Source organism: Antechinus flavipes, chromosome 4 (assembly GCF_016432865.1).
Source record: "Antechinus flavipes isolate AdamAnt ecotype Samford, QLD, Australia chromosome 4, AdamAnt_v2, whole genome shotgun sequence".
NCBI lineage: Eukaryota > Metazoa > Chordata > Mammalia > Dasyuromorphia > Dasyuridae > Antechinus > Antechinus flavipes.
Window position 1 is genome coordinate 187,539,939 of NC_067401.1, and position 22,434 is coordinate 187,562,372.

General features: G+C 35.3%; 1 protein-coding gene across 8 annotated transcripts in view; it reads left to right on the plus strand.

Annotated features, from left to right (window-relative positions):
- Nucleotides 1–21,839, plus strand: part of ZCWPW1 (zinc finger CW-type and PWWP domain containing 1) — a 39,717-nt gene extending 17,878 nt beyond the window's left edge. For 3 of the 8 annotated variants that reach the window (XM_051996022.1, XM_051996024.1, XM_051996023.1), the window contains exons 3-13: nucleotides 4,450–4,581; nucleotides 5,470–5,586; nucleotides 10,385–10,505; nucleotides 10,894–10,969; nucleotides 11,472–11,600; nucleotides 12,163–12,246; nucleotides 12,850–12,928; nucleotides 13,317–13,393; nucleotides 20,201–20,261; nucleotides 20,792–20,917; nucleotides 21,378–21,839. In XM_051996022.1, the coding sequence (XP_051851982.1) occupies nucleotides 4,450–4,581; nucleotides 5,470–5,586; nucleotides 10,385–10,505; nucleotides 10,894–10,969; nucleotides 11,472–11,600; nucleotides 12,163–12,246; nucleotides 12,850–12,928; nucleotides 13,317–13,393; nucleotides 20,201–20,261; nucleotides 20,792–20,917; nucleotides 21,378–21,700 (1,325 nt within the window). In that variant the 3' untranslated portion in view covers nucleotides 21,701–21,839. Of the gene's footprint in view, nucleotides 1–4,449; nucleotides 4,582–5,469; nucleotides 5,587–10,384; nucleotides 10,506–10,893; nucleotides 10,970–11,471; nucleotides 11,601–12,162; nucleotides 12,247–12,849; nucleotides 12,929–13,316; nucleotides 13,394–18,540; nucleotides 19,055–20,200; nucleotides 20,262–20,791; nucleotides 20,918–21,377 lie in introns of those variants that run through there. The other 5 variants (XM_051996025.1, XM_051996026.1, XM_051996027.1 and 2 more) reach the window with 4 other exon arrangements.
- The last annotated feature ends 595 nt before the right edge of the window (nucleotides 21,840–22,434 follow it).

Here is a 22,434-nt window from a genome sequence, read left to right on the forward strand (position 1 = left end):
TTTGTTCCTGTGAGTCTTTATCTTTATCTGAAGATGGCTCTCTTCATCACTGAACAAGTAGAACTGGTTTGAATCATCTCATTGTTGAAGAGAGCTACATTCATCAGAATGGATCATTGTATAGTCTTGTTGTTGCCATGTATATTGATCTCCTGGTTTTGCTCATTTCACTTTGCATCAGTTCATGTGGGTCTCTCCGAGCCTCTCTGAAATCATCCTGCTCATCGTTTCTTACAGAACAGTAGTATTCCACAGCATTCATATACCATAACTTATTCAGCCATTCTCCAACTGATGGGCATCCACTCAGTTTGCAGTTTCTTGCCACTACAAAAAGGGCTGCCACAAACAATTTTGTACATGTGGGTTCCTTTCCCTCCTTTAAGATAATCCCAGTAGAAACACTCCTGGATCAAAGGGTATGCACAGTTTGATAACTTTTTGAGCATAATTCCAAATTGCTTTCCAAAATGGTTGGATCCTTTCACAGATCCACCAACAATGTATCAATGTCCCAGTTTCCCACATCCCCTTCAACATTGGTCATTATCTTTTCTTGTCATCTTAGCCAATCTGGCAGGTTAAGATAACTTTTCTCAGAGTTGTCTTAATTTGCGTTTCTCTAATCAATAGTGATTTGGAGCACCTTTTCATGTGACTACAAGTAGTTTCAATTTCTTCATCTGAAAATTGTTCATATCCTTTGACTATTTATCATTTGGAGAATTGACCATTTTTAGGGGAATGGCTCTCTTACTCTTATAATTTGAATCAGTTCCTTATATATCTTGGAATATGACTTTTATTTGAAATATTAGTGAAGATTTTTTCCTTCATTACCTGTTTCTTTTCTTATATATAATTTTTTTAGTCATGAGTGATGAATTGAAGACAACCTCCATTTCCCACTAATTTATTTATGATATAACTTTTTATATGTAAGTGATATACTCATTTGGGGCTTATCTTGATATATATTGTAAAGAAGTTTTAGTCTAAATCTAATTTCTGTACAGCTTTCCCAACAATTTGGTGGAATTTTTTTGTTTTGGTTTGGGATATGTTTGGTTGTTTATTTTTAATCAAATAGTGAGTCTTTTCCCCAGTTATTGGAGTCTTTTGCATTTATCAAATATTATGCTATTGTATTTATTGGCTTTTTTATGTTTTGTAGCTAATTTGTTCCACTGATTGAATTTCATTATTTTTTAAATTGTATATACCAAATCATTTTAATGATTACTGCTTTGCATCAGTTTGAGATTTAAAACCTTTTCTTCTCATTTATTTTTTTTTTTATTATTACCCTTAAGATTTTTGTCTTTTTGCTACTTTTGATTTGATTATTTTTTAAAACATTCTTTGAGGAATTTGACTGTCATTGAATAAACTAATTAATTTAGTTAATAATGTCATTTTTATCATATTTACTTGACCTAATCATGGACAATGAATATATATGCAAATTTTAGATCTGTGTGTGTTTCTGCAAAAGAGTGTTTTGTGGTTCTTAGATAAATCTTAGAAGTTCATTCCTAAATATAGGAAGTGTTAAGCATCTGATATCATATTTGAACTCATGTCCTACCGATTTCAGGGCTGGTGCTCTATCCACTGTGCCACCTAGTTGCCCCTTTCAATTAATTTGAGATGAATTTCTGGGGTTCTCAAAGTATACCATCATCTGTAAAAAGAAATATAGATGATATACGTATCATCCAAAAAAGGAAATAATTTTGGGGTAGCCAGATGGTGCAGTGGTTAGAGCACTAGCCCTGAAGTCAGGAGGACAACACCTTCTAGCTGTGTGACCCTAGGCAAGTCATTTAACCCCAATTGCCTCAGCAAAAAAAAAAAAAGAAAGAAAGAAAGAATTTTGTTTTCCTTTTGTGTTTTTCCCCTCAATTTTCTTTTCTTGTTGCTACAACTAACTTTCTAGCACTAAGTTAAATAGTGGTAGTGGTAATGGGCATTTGACCTCTGATTTTTTTTTTTTTTTTTGGAAAGACCTTTAACTTTTCTCCATTATATATATTTGTTCTTAGATATGGATAAATACTATTTACTTTATTAAGAAAAGGTTCATTTATGTTTATGATTTCTAGAATTTTAATAGAACTATAGCTAGATTTTGTCAAAATCCTTTTCAGCATTTATTGATATCGTGTGGTTTTTATCATAGATGTTATTCATATTTTTTATATCTATAATCTTTCATATGTTGAACCAACTCTGTACTCCTGTATAAACTCAGGAACCTGGCCATACTGTAAAGTTTTTCTAATATGTTGTTTTAGCCTACTTGCTAATGCTGTATTTGCAATTTTTATATCTGCATAAACAAAATTCATAGATGATAAAAAATGAAGCATTCAGAGGGTGAAAAATCATTATATTGAATTTCTCTGATAAAGATTTGATTAAAAAGTATCAGGAATAAGGGCAAGTAGATTGGCTTCGTGCATAGAGCACTGGTCCTAAAGTCAGTGGGACCTAAATTTAAATCCCAATCCAGACTCTTAACATTTCCTAGTTGTGTAAGCAAGAAAAAAAAAAAAAAACAGGTATAGATATATATAACCAAAAGCCATTTCCCAATAGATACGTGATCAAATAGTGTGTACTGTTCTTCCTTTTTTCTTTTTTTAATCACCCTTCATACTCCTCCCTCCAACATTCAAGATAATTTTGCTTGTGATTATTTTCTTATCTTTCTTGTCCTACTAAAGAAAGAACATTTTTACTTCCTTCTTTGTCTATTTTTTCTCCTATTTCCCTCTTGAATTTAATGTATTTCTGTATTGAGATCTGCATGTATAACCAACTGTATTTAATTTTCAGGTAGATCTGAGTTCAATTAGATCTCAGACACTAGCCGGACTTACTGTAGTATTGCTGTCATCTTCAGAGTTTACCACTGTGCATCTCTCATACCAAGATATTTCCTCATGGTAATTGGAGAGTTTTTCTTGGTTTGTGCATGGGGGGCCTGCTCCTGCTTATTAGACTCAGCAAATAAACATCAGGCTCAGGATCTGAAGGGTTAGCTCCAGACTAGCTCCCTCCAAGGAATTCTGGAGCCCTGCCTAGGAGTAGCTTCCTGTCAGAGATGTTGTAGTTCAAGTGCTGGTATTCCAGTGCAGGAGTCCTATCTTAAGCTTCAGGAATTGCTAAGGTTGGATTTTGCTGAGGTCTCTAATGTAATGATAGACTGATTAGAGTACTTTGAGATGTAAGGATTAGGATGCAGCCTGGGTTAAATTTCTAGACTCTTTCTATTGAGGGAGGTCACCCAAAATATCCTAAAGTTTTGCTCTCCTGTGCTTAGTTTAGCTCATGAGCCAGTATGAATTTGGAGGAGTCTTGAGCTAGATGAGTATTGTGCAGAACAAAATTGTCCCAAAAGTTCATCTCTTCAAGTCAAGTGGAGGCTTGATGGACTAATATCTGCCTGTCTGAGCTTGAATTCTGTGGAGTTCTGACAGGGAGTACTGAGACTGAAGGTCCTATAGTTGTCTACTTGGATTCTTCCCTCTACCCTTTGCTCTGGATCTGCCCTGACAGCTTTTCTATCCTGGAATTTCCTAAGAATTTGGAGATAATTATTGTGGATTCCTGGTTTTGTGGGAAAATCTAGAAATGATTCTTTCAATGGATTAGTCATATTGAGTCTCTAAGACCTGATAGAATATTTTTAAGAATTAAAATTTTAGCATTCTTCCCTAAAAATATCTTCTCTAAATATTTTTTGCTATTCACTTATTTTTTTCTTGCTGTTTGATATTTTTCATTTTAATCTCAATTACATTTTTGTAAATTTTTATTTTCATTTATCCTGTAGCTGTGTAATTATTTAAAAAAAAAAAAAAGTTAAGTTCTCAGCATCCCCAGCTGATTCTTTTCCTATTAGAGGAGAGTTTTCATACATAGAGGAGTGTTTTTCACACTGATGAAATTATAGATCTGGGGAAAAAAAAGAAAAGATTGCATATATATAGTATTACCTATCTCTTAACTAGGGAAATGTAGCCCTTACTAAATTAACTATAGTTATTATTATATTCTATTATAATAATTATATTAATATTTATACCATAATATATTATTTATAATCGTTGTTATATATTGTTTGTATTACAATAATTATATTAATACAATTAATGATTATAATACAATGTTAATTATTATAATAACTATGATTTAATTATAGTTATTAAATTAATTTATACTTAATTTTATATTTTTCGAGGAAGGGAGATTCTGATATATGGTGTGAGATGATTATCTAAATGTATTTTTCATTATATTGTAATCCAATGTTCCATATAGTTTTAAAAATAAATATTCTAGTTTTTTTCTAATAATTTTTTCTAACTGTTTTTTAAATGTATATTTTTTAAATGAACTTCCAACTTTATTTTCTTATGTTTTGTTTTATTTTCTATCTAGAAGATGAGAAAACTGAATTAGCCAAAAGGAGTCGTAAACACAGACGGAAGGGCCAACCAAGGAAAATAGTGCAAGGCTACACCCAGATCAGTGACCAGGAAGAAGCTGGGGGAGAGAAGACAAGCAATTTCAGTGAGTTTGGACACAGAAAATTTTAATTGAGTATGAAAGAAAAGAGACAAGAATTTGGAAGAGAGGAGGTAAAATTCACAAGAAACCGAGTGAAGACTGGATTACATAGTTCCTCCCCCTATTCCCCAAGTATCTTTTTTTTTTTCCTTGGCAAGGCAATCAGGGTCAAGTAACTTACCCAGGATTACACAGCTAGCAAGTGTCAAGTGAATGAGGTCACATTTGAACTCAAGTCCTCCTAACTCCTGGGCAACCTCCTATCCACTGTGCAACCAGGAGGGTATCTTTTCAAATCACATCAACAAGGAAAAAGAAAGGATGGCTTTAGTGAGCTGCAACTGGATGAAAGCGATAAAGGTCACATCTTAAAAAGAATTTACCAGGGGCAACTAAGTGACGCAGTGGATAGAGCACTAGCCCTGGAGTCAGGAGGACCTGAGTTCAAATCTGGTCTCAGACACTTAACACCTCAGGAAAAATTGCCTCAGGGAAAAAAAAAAAGATTTTCCCACAACACTAAGATGTCAATCAAGACATATTTTTCTTAACATAGGGGAAACTCATTTTAACTGGAAAAAGGAGTTAAACATTATTTGACAGTAGAAGGGAATTGGAGCACCTTAACTGTAGAAACTGATTCCTATCTTTGTATCCCTCACAGCTAGATAGTGAATGCTTAATAGATGTTTGATAATTGATTGATTTCAGTGAAATTCTGTGAACTTGGAAATTCACTAGATTCAATATTCTTATGTGAAAAATGAGATTGGATTAGGTGATTTCCAAATTCTCTACCTTGGACCATGTGATGGTTCTATGACTTCTAGAGAAACCAACTAGGAAAGGGAATATTTATGAGAGATTCATCTTATTTATGTCTGATTTTAGGCCAGTGTATAGCCTGGGTACAATGCTCCTTTCCCAGCTGTGCAAAATGGAGACGACTACTTGGGAACACTGATCCCTCAGTCTTGCCAGATGACTGGTCATGCAGTCAAAATACAGGTAAAACAAAAAGAAAGATTTGTTTTATATATACCCCATTGATGAGTTTGACTGTTGAAGTAGAATAAATGTAACCTTAAAAGCTGGTTTTTTTTTTAATATTTTATTTTATTTTATAATAACTTTATATCGACAGAATCCATGCCAGGGTAATTTTTTTTACATTATCCCTTGCACTCGCTTCTGTTCTGATTTTTCCCCTCCCTGCCTCCACCCCCTCCCCTAGATGGCAAGCAGTCCTATATATGTTAGATATGTTGCAGTATTTCCTAGATACAATATATGTTTGCAGAACCGAGCAGTTCTCTTGTTGCACAGGAAGAATTGGATTCAGAAGGTAAAAACAACTCGGAAAGAAAAACAAAAATGCAAATAGTTCACATTCGTAAAAGCTGTTTTTCAACAAAGCATTTCTTATTTATATGTTAAAGATTATATAAGATTTATTCATTGATAATACATAGATGTAATTTTGTCCTATCTGATTTTCAATATCAAACAAACTCTAAAATAAAGGAGTTTTCCATTGATGTCTCAACTCAGCTCAAAATATATTTGCATAATTTTCCTAATATATATATAGGATACATATGTCCTAATATAACATAAAATAAGGAACTAGTGTTGGGACAGAAATGAAATGATTCCATCCCTCAACGATCTTGCATTCTATACATATACAAACTTGATTGGGGGTAAAGCAGGAGTTGATTTTCCCATAGAATGATGAGATTAAACTAAGTTTAGATATAACCTCTTTATCCTTTTAACAAGATGAAATGTTCCTTGATAGAATTGGAAGAGAAAACTGCCATTGATTTATTTAAGACTGGCAACAAATTTAGTGGTCCTTAAAAATTGTGCCCTGCTAGTTTTGCAATCGGTTCAAACAAAAGCCAGCAGCCACGGGAAATTGGCTCCTAAAAGGAAATTACTCTTCACCTGGGTGGATGGGGTAATGATTTTTCATCTCCTCCTTGCCCCTCATTGGCCATGACACCATTAGAAGCGCTAACCCACTCCATAGAAGATACTGCCTCTAAGAAGAGTACAGAGAGAAGGCCTTCTCTGAGAGCAGAAAAGAGCTAAGCAGCCTGGGGAAGGTACAAGATAATGATACCTCTAGAAGTCAAGAATTTCATGCCCCTTTTGCACCCTAAGCATCCTAAGAACATCCTGCTCTTGTTCCCTCCATCTGAGTCTTACTTCTCACATACTCTAAGTTTTTATTATTCTTCCTCAGACCCTGGGTGTATTTGAGAGTCATTATGTCCTAAGTTTATAGAAAGAATATTTACTGTTCTTACTCATCTTAGCAAATATCTCTGCACTGAACTAATGGTGTTAATTGGCAAATTACTAAAGGTAAGATCACAGGTTCTATAATTTTAAGAGTGCAGATTCACATGCTATCCCCTTAAACCTTTTCTTAGAAAGAAGATTATTAACAAAAGGATAGGGAATTAAGAAAGGTTTTATTGAGATAATAAGATCATAGATCTAGAAGTAGAAGAGACCTTAAGGACCATTTAGATCAACTTTCTTAGTTTACAAATGAATAAATGAAGCTCCTAGAAGGGAAGGGGCCTGCCCAAGATCATACAGTTAATAAGCATCAGAAGCAAAATTAAATCCAAGATCTCTGGAGCTTAGTCAGAAAGAAATATTAAGTATGAAATGCAGAGATAAGAAAAGATTGGGTTCTACCTATGGGAGATAACCTGGGTAAATATAAAAGTATGAGATGGAATGTCTATTTTGAAGAACATCTGACAGTCTTTTTTGCCTTGAATATAGAGTTTGTGTGAAGTGTTTAAAGGAGAACAATATGCAATAAATCTTGGAATCATATAGTAGATGACTTTAAATATAAGTTCTAAAGAGTTTGTGTTTTATACTAGAGGCTATAGATGAATTTTGAGTAAAATAGTGAAGTATTTAGTGCCTTTGGAAAAATATTTTGACAGCTGTATGGATGAATTAGAAGAACAAAAAAATGAAAGTGGGAGGATCAAAAAGCTATTAAAGCAATCAGTATGATAATTGTTAAGAAAGGACCTAATCTGTCTTGATAGTTGACTGGAGAGAAGATGACAAGATACAAGAGATATCTTGGAAGCAGAACCAACAAATCTTGGCAACTTAAAGGATTTGGGCAGGGTTTGGGGAGAGGAAAGAATCCATGTTGATTTCAGGGTTAGAAATCTGGGTGTCTTGGAGGATGATGATACCCTCAACAGAAACAGAGTTTTAAGTGATTAATTATATTTTGAACACGTTGAATTTAAAATATGTGGAGATATCATACATACAGTTGATCCTATTAAACTATTGCTTAAGAGAAATATTAGGAAGATAGAAAGAAAGAAAAATAGATGGATGGGTAGATAGAAGGTGAGGAAGAAAATTAAGAAAGAAAAAGGAAGGAAGGAAAGAGTAATTATTCATCTAGAGCAGTAGTTCTTAGAGGAGCAACTAGGTGGCACAGTGGATAGAGTGCCAGGCTTCAGTAATATTTTGAATATAAATCCATTCTCAGGCACTTACTAGCTGTGTGACCCTGGTCATGTCACTTTACCCTGTTTGCCTCACTTTCCTTATGTGTAAAATGAGCTACAGAAGGAAATGGAAAACCATTCCAGTGTATTTGCCAAGTGAATCCCAAATGGAGTCACAAAGAGTCAAACATGACTGAAAAAATGACCCAATAATAGCAGTTCTCTAATTTTTTGGTTCTAGGATTCCTTAATGGATAAAAATGATTAAGGCTTCATCTCTCCTCTTCCCCACAAGAGCTTTTATGAGTTTATGAGTATTTACTACATTAGAAATTAAAATATGAAATTTTTTTTGACTTAATGACTCCTGGATATCTCCAGACACACTTAAAGAACTGCTGGCCTAAACGTAAGTGAACCCATGGAGGCAGATGAGTTCATTAAGGGAGGGACTGTAAAGAAAAAAACAAAGAAGGGATCCAGGAGAGCCTTGGGGAAAGAAATGGAACAAGATCCAGTAAAGAAGAATAAGAAGTATTAATCAGACAAGTCAGAAAAGAATTAAAGGTAAATGATGTGTGATATAGTTACAGTATATTGGAAAGAGAGAGTATTGAGGAAGAGAAGGTGGTCTACCATGTCAACAGGTATATAAAAAGAGGTAAAAGAGAACAGAGGCTATCTGTTTTAGCAGTTAAGGAATCTGGGTAACTTAAGAAAAAGCTGTTTAAGAAAAATGGTCAGATACCAAATGGTAAGATATTCCACCCTTTAATTCCAGGCATTTTCACTGGCAAGCATTTTATGCTTAGAATGTTGTTCTCCCTTCTCATCTATAACTCCCAGCTTCCTGGGAGTTTCATTTAAAATCCTGCCTTTTACTGGAAGCCTTTCCTTCTTCACTGTAGTTCTAAGGCCTTCCTTCTGCTGATTATCTACAATTTTTCCTGCATATATATTGTTTTGTACATAACTGTTTACATGTTGCTTCTCCTATTTATACTGTGTTTCTTGAGGGCAAAAACTGTCTTACTTTTCTTTATGTCCCCAGCATTTAACCCTAAGTATCTGGTAGTAAGAAGGTATTTAATAAATGGTTATTGACTGATTTACTAGGTGAGTATTTCTAGAGTTTAGTAATGAAAGAGAAAAGCTAGAGATGAAAAGAGTGTATGAGAGTTTGTTGTTGTTGTTGTTGTTGTTGTTGTTGTTGTTGTTGTTTTTAACAACTGAGTAAGGCTGGGTATATGTAGGCCTTGAGGAAAGAAGCAGTGATAAATTGAGAAAGAGAAAGGGTCTGTCAATGATGAAGAAAGAAGATACACACAGCTACATGCCACAGAAAAGGCAGAAAAGGTCCTAAAATAACCTCATCTAGTTGAATAATGCTCCATATGAGGAGTGGTAGCTCCTTCTACATCCCTTTTTGAAATCACTCCTTATCACCTGGAGAGCTGCATCTCCTAGGGGTGCCAGCTAGAAACTATCTCTTTTTCTGCCAACTGTGACACCTTAGATCCTCAACTCTTATAGCTCAGCAGCAAATTGACTCAATAGATGAGTCATATATAACTCAAAGCTGGCTCTGCACTGAAGTAAATTGAGAATATCTATACATGATTGGGGAAGATCCCATTAAATGCAGAATGATTGGAACACTAGCTGTCATCTCAACTGAGGAAAAGGAAATAAACTGAAGCTATATAGAAGGAAGAGTTTAATTCAACATAGGAGGATTCCTTCATCATGAAAATTGTTTAATAATAGAGAAAACAGGGGCAGCTAGTTGGTGTAGTGGATAGAGAACTAGCCCTGAAGTCAGGAAGACCTAAGTTCAAATCCGGCCTCAGACACTTAACACTTCCTAGCTGTGTGACCCTGGGCAAGTCACTTAGCCCCAATTGCCTCAACAAAATAATAATAATAATAGAGAAAACAATAAAGGAAAGTTTTGAAGTTTTATCTTCTAAGATCCTTTAAAAGAGGGAATGCCTTACTCATCTAGGATTGGATCTGTTAGGCTTATCTAGGTACAATGTGAAGGCTGGAATGACTACTCAGGGAGAATTTTTCTGGTGAATTTTCCTCAAGAAATGGGATATATAAATAGTTGTAAAGTCTCTTTAAATTGTATGGGAAGGAGTACTCTCTGGCTGGTATTCTTTTTCCATGTACTTATTTCAAATGCTTCTTTCTCATTTTTTATATAAAGGTACCAGCTGTTCCTTTCCTTTGCCAAAATTCAGATATGAGCCTTCTTAGTTCTTTTTCTATCTCATCTCCCTTGTCCCTCTTCACAGATTTACAGTTTAACCATTGTGACATTCCTGAGGAAAGCTGGTCAGGGTGTGAGACCGATGTGGTTTATGCTTCCTACATCCCAGGATCCATCATCTGGGCCAAGCAATATGGTTACCCCTGGTAAGAAGTAGTGGGAACATTCCAAGCTTATAGGAGTGGGGAAAAGAAGGCTAGAATTGGAGCAAGAAAAGTAAATGGGTATTTTTTACAGTGGAAAAAGAAAATATGAAAGAAAGCTATAGTGGAATTTTATGGCAATAAAAAAGGTGGAAGTTCTCTGAGTTGTGTAAGACCTATTAGAATTCCTGGGGAGGACCAAGAATAATGTTGAAAGGAAACTGAAATTTTCCATATATTTTCCCTATTCCTAAACAATATTCATTGGCTGTGATATAGAAAGGAGCTAAGACTGAGAAAGAGGATTTTTAGGAATATGTTATGAGTGGGTTTGGGTTTCCTTCATGCAATGCCTTAAATCTTCTTCTCCCTACCAAACTCTGTTGTGTAGGTGGCCTGGAATGGTAGAATCAGATCCTGATCTTGGGGAGTATTTCCTCTTTGCTTCTCAACAAGATGTCCTGCCTGTAAGTTTGACCTTGCCAGACAACTTTTTTCCTTTCCAGAATGTGGGGATCAGATCCTCATAGAGTATTTGACTAGAAAAGAAGATGCTTTCTGTAGAACTTAAAGACTCTCTTGCAAAGATAGATATATTTCTATAGGCATACATAATCAAGGCATACACAAGCAGAAACACATATATAGAGTTGTCTGCTGATCGACACAGACACCCAGAGTTTTTGTATATAAATAAATATAATGTCCCTTATTATGATGTGATTTTAATGTTCATGAAGAAAAACATGGAGAATAGAAACTGCTGAAAGCGGAATGAGTGAAAAGTATAAGAAAGGAAAAAGGAAAAGCATTCGATTTCATAGGGAATTCCCTTACAAGATAGAATGGGGCTCAGGTGTCTACTTTCCAGTGGTTTCCCACTCTCTTCCCTGCCCATCTCTGTAGACTAGGAGAACAGAAGTAGGAGAAGGATATAGAACTTTATCATGAGTATTTTTCTCATTCCAGTCCAAATACCATGTGACATTTTTTGGGGACACTGCTTCTCGAGCCTGGATCCCTTCCAACATGTTAAAGAACTTCCGGGAACTGTCCCTGGAACAGGTTGAACCGGTGAGGAGCTCACAGGAGTTAAGGGTAAAGGGAATTTCCTACTCTATCATATCTCTGTCAGTATCCTTGAGCTTCTTTGGAGTCTCCTGGGAGAGGTTTGTTTTGAGATCTAGAAAGTCAAGCCCCAATTTGAGATTGTCTTTGAAAGCCTCTGCTCCCAGATGTAAGCCAATGAACCTTCATTCCCTTTAAGGTTCCTGATTATAGCCTGGTTTTCAAAATATATGTGATTGTTGATTTAGAACTGGAAAGGAACTTAGACGCCATCCAAAAGGGCTAAATGACCTGCCCTACATCATTCAGGTAATAAATTATAGAGCTGGGCCTAAAGGAAATCAAAGCACTGAACTAAAATTTGTGGAATCAGCTCAGCCTCATTCAACATCCTTATAATATCTATCTTAGAATGTCTAAGGAAAACTTCCATTTGTTGGCTGATATTGCTGGGACTCATAGTGTAAGTATAACTAGGAGACCTTTGTAGATTTTAGAAGCTTGGCATGTTGGAAATATCCTAGGGTTCACTCCTCCTGTCTTCATTATTAAATGTAGCCAGCTCTTAATATTTAACTTTTTGCCATTCCAGAAAAGGATCAGGAACAAAGACTGTAGCCAGAAGCTGATGGCAGCCCTAGTGATGGCCCAAGATGCCCAGCGGATCAGTATTCAGGTGGAAGAATATCAGACCCCTCTTATCACTCCTCAGCTACCCCTTTCCCTGCAGAAGATAAGGCTCTGTCCTCTCCCACAGTAAAATCATAATCTGAAGATTTGTTACCCTCTTCTTCTTCACTAATATTCCCTACTCTGTTTAATCTGATTTTTTCCCCTGCCTCTGGGAAAGGTAATCTCTCTCAGTCCCTTCTGTGCCAAGAAAACCCCCGACTCCTTTCCAGGCTTAAATTTCACACTTTCAAGGTGCTCCCTATTGCTGTAATTTCAACTGTCTCCCTCTGCTATTAGGAAGGATTAGCCACAGTGATTTCATCTCCCTCAAAAGTCACAAATAAAATAAAGTATTAAAGTGAACCTATAATTAAGGCAAATCCATAACAAATTGAACAAAAACAGATGAAAAACCTAAGCAAAACGTCCAAAATCCAAATCCAAATGATCAAAGCTGCAGAAGGTATCCTAAGGGCTGGTTGCAAAGGGAAAAGAGCTACTTTTCTAAGGGCAGCTAACAGGCTTGTTTTTCCTATCTCTACTCCTATTTCTTCCCCTTTTCTCCCCACACCTCCCTTTCTCCCCCCGCCCCCAACTCCTTTTTTAGGATCGACTTAGCTTGTTTGGCTTCCACATCCGCTATAAGGAGGATGCAGCAGAGTCTGGCAGCAGCGAAGAGGGAAGAGGTAGGGACAGCTAGCAGGGACAAGAAGAAGATCAGGAAGGAAATGAGGAGGGAAGGTTGGAGTTGGGAGTGGAATATGTGATATATCTTGAAGGATTGAAATTGTTTTGTGCTTCTTTTATTTCTCTTCAGCTCCTTAGTTCAGGACTTCTTTAGGGAGAAGCCAGCTTAACAAATGATATTGATAGGAAGGAATTGAGAATAGAGGAAAGAAGAGGAGAGGAGAGTGGTGAATCAAGTTGGTGATTAGATCTGCAAAGGGAAAAGCATAGGTCTAAAAATTTTTCTGTTACAGAGAATTTAGTACAGACATAAAAGGAGGTGGAAGAAGCAATTCATACTGGGCTTTCAAAAAATAACTATTTAAAGTGTCCTATTATCTGTTCTAGACTTATTTTTCCAAGAGGCTAAAAAGCCCCAAAGAGCTGGAAACTCAAATTCTTATATTTCAAAGGAAGAAAACAAGGTAAGAGCTGCCTTACAAATTGGTCTAAATATAGATCTCAAGGTTTTCTCTCAGTATACTCTCTCAAGGATAAACCCTATTAAATTCTGAAATTTATAGTGCCATCTAATTGGCATGAGTCATTTCTAAACAAGTCTATCTTCTAATATTAAAGCTCTCTGGATAAGAAATGTCCACTTTTTTTCTATTTAACTGTTCATTTCTAGGTTGGGTCTGAAGAAGAGAGACTATTTCGAAGTTCCAGATATTCTATAGTTTTAAGTTCCTAATAATGTAATTCAGGAGCCCCCATCATTTATCTTTTTTTTATTTGGGGGGTTTGTTTCTTTTTTGCAATTAGAGCTAAGTAACTTACCCTGACTCATACCACTAGGAAGTGTTAAATCTCTAAAGCCAGTTTTAAACTCAGGTCTTCCTGACTACGGGGCCAGTGCTCTTTTCAATGAGCCATCTAGCTGCCCCTCACCATTTATTTTTAATAATCATCCAGTCTTATCTCAAAATAAAGTATTTACTAAGATGACATAGCAGGAACAACAATATTAGAATATCCTCCCATATGGTATGGACTATCACAAATATTTACAGCATTAGAGTATTCACAGAAAGTACATAAGTAGAAATGCATACATGTAGGGACCCATGTGGCCAAAGCAGTTCACAAATCTAGGACTGTGAGTCTAGATGTCCTTTCCTTTTTTTTTTTTTTTAAATTGAGCTCTTACTGTTCCACCAGGTTGTCATGTCTTTTCTAGACAGGTCACTCACCCAGGCTGCTTAGGTCAGTTCCTTTCTGTAACTCTACCCCAGTGGCAACCCCAGATCTTCTGCTTAGACTAATTGAACACACTCCTCTGTTGAGTTTGGCAACTCCTATGGACAAGTAGCTCCATTCAAGATGTCATGCTTTTTGGAAGTCTAACCTAATCACCACAAAAACAAGGAAATTTGCCTCTAGTGGGATGACTTCTTCTGTAGTTAGCTGGCTCTTTCTTGTGTTCACAGAAGTTACATTTTCAGTTGTCTCCTGCTTTTGACTAACTTCTTATGTGTGTCTGTGTATGTGTGTCTGTGTGTGCGTATGTCTGTGTATGTGTCTGTGTGTATTTCTGAATGTGTATGTGTCAGTGTGAGTGTGTGTGTGTGTCTTCCTTTTTAAAAGCCCACTACTGATTAGCCATTCCTTCAGACAGCCAGTGGCTAGCTGCCCTAAGATTCCATCAAGCATGTCTATAAACAATATACTCCTAAAAGGTTTACAAAGTACAAATCCTTTTATATTCTAAGATCTTTTTTTATTACAACTTTTCAAGTTTATTTTTAATAGTGTTTTATTTTTTCAATCATATGTAAAGGTAGCTTTCAACATTCATTTTTGTAAGATATTAAGTTCCAGATTTTCTTTTCTCTCCTCTTCCCTTACTTCTCCCCCCTCTAAGACAGCAAGCAATCCAATATAGGTTATACACGTACAATCATTTTAAACATATTTCCATATTAATCATGTTGTGAGAGAAAAATCAGACCAAAAGGGAAAAAGCAAACAAATTTTTTAAAAAGTGAAAATAGGTGCTTTGATCTGCATTCATTCTCCATATTCTCGCTCTGGATGGCATTTTCCATATGTTATTCCAGTCCATTGGAATTATCTTAGATCAATGTATTGCTGAGAAGAGCTAAATCTATCATAGGTGATCATCACAAAATCTTGCTGCTACTGCATATAGTCTACTCACTTCACTTTGCATCAGTTTACACAAGTCTCTCCAAGCTTTTCTAAAATTAGTTTGCTCACCATTTCTTATAGAACAATAATAATATTCCATAACATTCATATACCATAACTTTTCCAGCCATTCTCCAACTCCAACTCCAGCATCCACTCAGTTTCTTACTGCTACAAAAAAAAGAGTTGCCATAAACATTTTTGCACATGTAAGTCCTTTCCTCTCTTTTATAATTTCTTTGGGATACAGATCCAGTAGTGACACTGCTAGATCAAAAGGTGTACACAGTTGGATAGCCCTTGGGCTTAGTTCCAAATTGTTCTCCAAAATTGCTGTATCAGTTTACAACATTAACAATGAATTGGTGTTCCAGTTTTCCCACATCCCCTCCAACATAGATCATTATCTTTTCCTGTCAGCATAGCCAAACTGATAGATGTGAGGTGGTATCCCAAAATTGTTTTCCTAATCAATAGTGACTTAGAGTATTTTTTCATATGTCCATAGGTGGTTTTAATATCTTCATCTAAAATTTGCTTTTATCCTTTAACCATTTATCAATTGGGGAATGATTTATATTCTTATAAATTTGAGTCAATTCTCTATATATTTTAGAAATGAAACTTTTATCAGAAATACTGACTGTAAAAATTTATTCTCAGCTTTCTACTTATTTCCTAATCTTGGCTGCCTTGGTTTTATTTGTACAAAAGCTTTTATTGTAATGTAATCAAAATTATCCATTTTGCGTGGATTTTAAGATCTTAAGAGTTCTTTTCTGTTACCTGCCCTTTGTCTTTTTTAAATTTGTCTGCTAGGCTGGAGGAAAATTAATTGTTCAGGAAACATTTACTTACTAGTTTCTTTTGGTTTCTTTCTCTTTTCCAGGGAAACTAATCCAACAAATTCAATTCAATCCAACAAACATTTACTAAGTGACTCTTACTACTTACTATTACATATTACTTATGTACATATGTACATTACATAAGTACTTACTTACTATTACATATTAATATGTAAAATGCTGTATTGTGTATTGAGGATACAAAGATAAATACTGATGTACACTAAATAATATAGTTATGAAGGAAAGTAAGATAAGTGTAAAAGAAAGGTCTAACATTCTATGAATAATAAGTTTTCTATTTGAGGAATATGGGAAAATAAAAGGGGACAAAGAAAGAAAAGATATCATGTTCTTTGGGCATTTTGGTGAAGATGGAACCTTATTTGGATACTGAAAAAAGAAACAGATTAATAGATAAAGGAGTTGGGGAGAGAAAGGGAGAGCAGCATGAATAAAATTCCAGAGAGGACAGAGTGGAAATAGGGAATTGGGGGAAGTTCTGTTTAACTAGAACACAAATCATGTTAAAGCAATATAACAAAAGGCTGGAAAGCTAGGTTGGAGCAAGGCTGAGAATCTTGAATACTAGCATCAAAATTCATCCATTTTGAGTAGAGAAGTAATATCAGAATTGGTGCATTAGTAATAGGCATTAGTTAACAGTGATGTGAAGAATGGATAGGGAAAGGGAGAAATTTGAAGCCAGAAGACATAATAGCTTCCTAATAGGAATAAAATTATTTAAAATAAAATTTTAAATAGGTTGAGATTCTATATCAGAGTGATTACTGTGGGGGTTAAAAAAAAAAAAGGAGGGATGTGAGACCTTTTTTTGGATGTAGAATTAGTAGGGCTTGGCAATTACTTGAATATATAAATTGAGGGAAAGGGAAGAATCAAAGATGATTCCAAGAAATCATGGGAGACTTGGAAGATGATGATGCAAATAAAGTCAGATCTAATCAGTTAGAAAAATATCAAGTATGGGGCAGCTAAGTGGCACAATGGAACCAGCCCTGAAGTCAGGAAGACCTGAGTTCAAATCTGGTCTCAGACACTAAACACTTCCTAGCTGTGTGACCCTGGGCAAGTCACTTAGCCCCAATTGCCTCAGCAAAAAAAAAAGAAAGAAAGAAAGAAAAGAAAAATATCAAGTGTCCATGGTAGAGCAAATATAATAAAAATGACAATACTACCTAAATTAATCTACTTATTCAGTGCCATACCAATCAAACTCCCAAGAAATTTCTTTACAGATCTAGAAAAAATAACAATGTTCATCTGGAAGAACAAAAGGTCGAGAATTTCAAGGAAATGAATGGAAAAAAATTGCCAGTGAAGGTGGCCTAGCTGTGTCAGACCTATATTATAAAGCAGCAGTCATCAAAACCATTTGGTACTGGCTAAGAAATAGAGCAGTTGACCAGTGGAATAGGTTAGGTTCACAGGACAAAATAGTCAATAACTATAGCAATCTAGTGTTTGACAAACCTAAAGGCCCCACTTTTGGGATAAGAACTCAATATTTGACAAAAACTGCTGGGAAAATTGGAAGCTAGTATGGCGGAAACTAGGCATTGATCCATACTTAACACCATATACCAAGATAAGGTCAAAATGGGTTGATGATTTAGACAAAAAAGTGATATTATAAGCAAATTAGAAGAACATAGGATAGTTTACCTCTCAGATCTGTGGAGAAGGAAGGAATTTGTGATCAAAGAAGAACTGGAACTCATTATTGAACACCAAATAGATAATTCTGATTATATTAAATTAAAAAGGTTTTGTACAAACAAAATTAATGCAGACAAGATTAGAAGGGAAACAATAAACTGGGAAAACTTTTACATTTAAGAGTTTTGATAAAGGCCTAATTTAGAAAAAATATATAGAGAATTGACTCAGATTTATAAGAATTCAAACCATTCTCCAACTTATAAATGGTCAAAGGAACCAAAATGAACAATTTTCAGATGAAATTAAAACTTTCTAGTCATATGAAAAGATGCTCTAAATCACTATTGATCAGAGAAATGCAAATTAAGACAACTCTGAGATACCACTACACACCTCTCAGATTGGCTAAGATGACAAGAAAAGATAGTGACAAATGTTGGAGGGGATATGGGAAAACCGGGAAATTGATACATTGTTGGTAGAGTTGTGAATTGGTCCGACCATTCTGGAGAACAATTTGGAAATATGCTCAAAAAGTTATCACACTATGCATATCCTTTGATCCAGCTGTGTTTCTACTGGGCTTATATCCCAAAGAGATCTTAAAGAAGAAATATGTGCAAAAATATTTGTAGCAGCCCTTTTTGTAGTGGCAAGAAACTAGAAACTGAGTGGATGCCCATTAGTTGGAGAATAGCTGAATAAATTGTGGTATATGAATGTTATGGAATATTAATGTTCTATAAGAAATGATCAGAAGGATGATTTTAGAGAGGTCTGGAGAGACTTACATGAACTGATGCTGAGTGAAATGAGCAGGACCAGATCATTGTACATGATTACAAGATTATGCGACGATCAATTCTGATGAACATGATTCTTTCCAACAGTGAGATGATTGAGGCCAATTCCAATGATCTTGTGATGAAGAGAGCTATCTACACCCAGAAAGAGGACTGTGGGAATTATGTGGACCACAACATAGCATTTTCACTCTCTTTGTTGTAGTTTGCTTGCATTTTGTTTTCTTTCCTTTCCCATTTTCTTTCCTTTTTGATCTGATTTTTCTTGCACAGCAAGATAATTGCAAAAATATGTTTACATATATTGGATTTTAACAAATATTTTAACATGTATAACAGATTACTTGCCATCCAGGGGAGAGGGTGAGGGGAAGGAGAGGAAAATTTAGAGCACAAAATTTTGCAAGGGTCAGTGTTGAAAAATTAACCATGCATAAGCTAGTGATGCTATGATAGAAAAGAGAATTTAGGAAAGACAGGTGTTTGAGGGGCAAGATAAATTTATTATTGGACATGTTAACTTAGAGGTGCTGTCATGTATGTGACAGCAGAGGTTCAGTTTTCAATGCAAAAATTTACATGTCTGATATCAGTAAATGATACAAAACAGGACTTGATTTATGCTTTTATTTATTATCTAGTCTTAAAGTGATAGAGATAAATGTTAATAGTTATAAAGTTAATATAATAAAGTTATATAAATATTATATGTATAAATATATTTTAAAAATAAAAATAATAAGTTTAATATTTAAAAGTGATGGAGTTAAATGTTAATAGTGATAGAGAACATGTTAATAGTGCAGATTAAACTTAAAAGTGTGTCATATATGCTTTCTTTTTAGAACTGTTGTTAAACCTTTACCATTGTACCCTTGATTAGCAGTCAATTGGAAATACTAGAGCATAGTGGAAAGATGAGGAATGGAGATCTAGATTTCAGAGCTATCTATATAGTTATGATTGAAGGTAATGTTTGAGATTACCAGTGGGGAAAGTGCAAGGAGAAAAAAAAGGACTGATGATAACTTTGGTGGCATCTATTATTAAGAATTGGAATGAAGATGAGTCATCAAAGAAATGAAAACTATGAAAACTTTACATTTGATGCCATGTTTAAAAGGGATAATTAGAAGGTGAAAAAAGACAGTTGGATCTATTAATAGAGGAAAGATTCTGATAAGAATGCTATTGGAGAAAAGAGTTTAATGGAGAGAGGAGAGTAGAAGCAAGATTACAGGATATTATAAGGATTTAAAGGAATGAGCACATGAAGAGAGCAGAGATAACAAATGCAGCAGTACCAATACTGAAAGGCACCAATTCTAAAGTCTCACATTTTCTTTCTAGATTTAATTTCCCAACTTTTTAATCATATTTAATGATTAAGTCATTAATCTTAATCCATATCCCTTTTTCCCCATCATGTTCTTTCTCTCAGTCTTCTTCCATATCAATCACTTAATTGCTATGGGCCTAAATTTCTTTAACTGAAAATGAGGAGGTAATCTCTAAGTTCCCTTCCAGTTCTAGATATATGATTTTATGATTTTAATATTAAACCCTCAATTATCTGGAGCTGAGTATATTGAGAAGATTGCCACCCAATTCCCTTCTTTTTCCATACTATACAATGAATCAAATTTGATTCCTCTTGATCCACAACCTTGGAATGTCTCATTTCATTAAAAAAAATAATTATGTTAAGTCTTAAGTTTCTTTCTCACCTTTTATCTCCCTCACCCAGGAATCCTGTTCAACTAAGTGCAATTTAGGATGTACCTCCAAGAAGAAACTTAAACTAAAAGGTGAGAAGCCGTTGGAAATAAAGCATGCCTTTGGATTAACAAGGGAGTCCCAAAAGGCTAAAACAGTGAAGGGATAGCCAGATAGGAAGGAGCCCTGGTGTTCCTTACCTAACTCAATTTTAGAACATAAAATTAAAATAAATACAAGGATTAAAAGATACATCAGAAAATCCTCACCAGGCTTTTTCTCTTCCTGCATTCTGCATTCTGATCCTGATCAATGCCTCAGTCTTAGAACATAGAATTAAAATAAACACAAGGATTAAAAGATAAATAATTAGAAAACTTTAGAGGGAAGGAGTTGGCTACTTAGGAACAGGAAGAGCCCTTCTTGTCTTTGTGTCCTATTATGAAAATTTTTTCGTTTTTTTTTTCTTGGCTAAGTAAGACTCTCAGGAGGAGGCAGTCTTTGAGGAGATATGTGAAGAGAAGTGAGGAGGGTAGAGTTGGTTGAGGTGAGAGTAGAGTAACTGTCTCCGGCCTCTTGTTAGCCTATCTTAGGAATTGCAATAAATTTCTTTCTTGGCTAGGAGGTGGGGACATGACAGATGAGCAAGATGAAACCCCTAAAAGGAAGAAAAATAAGTTCCCTTCACAAGACAGTACCTCAGTGGAGGAAAAAGGAAGCAGTGGTAATTCACATCCTGACCAATCAGGTATGAACTGATACTTGGAGAAAGGGTATACAAATGTAGCAGTGGATCTTCCATTTCACTGCTATCTTCACCATTACTACTAACTGGGCTAATCCTCCCCAGATTTCTTCTGATGGAAAAAATTATTAATAATTGAATGCTATCCTCTATATTTAGTAATAACTTAGCATTAATTTAACTCTTAATTCCTTTAAAGAGGCAGGGATACGCCAAAGAGAATAAACTAAAATTGTAATAGAAGAGAATATCTCTTTTAATTGACAATGCCTAGTATATCTCCTTGCACATAGTAAGCACTAAATAAATATTTGATTGCTCAAGGTACCAAACAATGAGGGAACCTAGGTCATCTTCCCTGGAAATCAGTGTTTCAGGAACTCTGTATACAATGAATTTGACTCAGAAAAGGGTGATTATATAGACACAGCATTCTCTCACCATTACTTTCTTTTCCATTTAGGCCTTAACAAAAAATTTACAGCTCCCCAAAGAAAGACCACAGTGACCAGATTGCCTGGGAACAGAGGAAAAAGTGCTTTCCAAAACCAGTTCCCACCAACCCCGAGACAAGCTTTGCCTCTGGTGGAAGCAGGAAAAAAAAGTGATCCCCAGTGGTCTCTGATACTGATGTCCAGGAACCCTCCCTCTGAGAATAAGGGCTCCAATGACCTGAACCTAGAACAGCTCATGGAAGAAGTTAGAGAAGGGATTAACCAAAAAGTAGAACAACAAATTCCCATAGCAGAGAAGGATGAGATCTCTTTGGTTCTATCTGAAGAATAATTGTATGTAACTTCATTTTTCATTCTTCCCTCCCTCCTCAGCACTTAACTCTTTTTCAGTGTATTATAAAGTTTATATTTGTTAATATTGTTTGTTTGAACACAAATTTGAGCAATAATAAAGCAAGTTACTGATTTAACTGGTTTGGTTTTATCTGTAGCAAGATAGTTCTCATTTCCTTTGATTTTTCCCACCCCTATCCTGATTTTTGGTGAAAGGCCTACAAGGGCACTGGTAGTGATGAATGGCAAGACATCCAAATCTTGTGAAAAATAATGAGGAAGGTCTTTACAAAGTTAGTTTCCCTAGAATATGAACTCGATCTGTGTGGTAAAGAGTTAGGGTCCCATAGTGGGAGGTTATTTCTTTCTAGGCTGTGGATCATACATTAATTTTTTTTTTCCTACTCCAGTCACCATAACTGGGTATTTGATTCTGGAACCAGTCCTATCTTCCTTTCTATCCTCTAGTGCTACTTAAACCCAATGAGGTATAATAATGTGAAATAATATGCCATCTCAAGATATTAAAGTGCACATAAAAGAAAACTACTTAATGCCAGATTAGATGGGTCTGCTTAAACCCATCAAGTTCTTGTTCTCTAGCCTTAAATTTAACCCAAGATCCATTAGGCCAAAGTCACATGCCTTGACTCCTTGAATTGTTAAGACATGTCTGACTCTTTGTGACCATAAGATTTGAACATAAGAAGTAAACATTAGTATTATCATCAT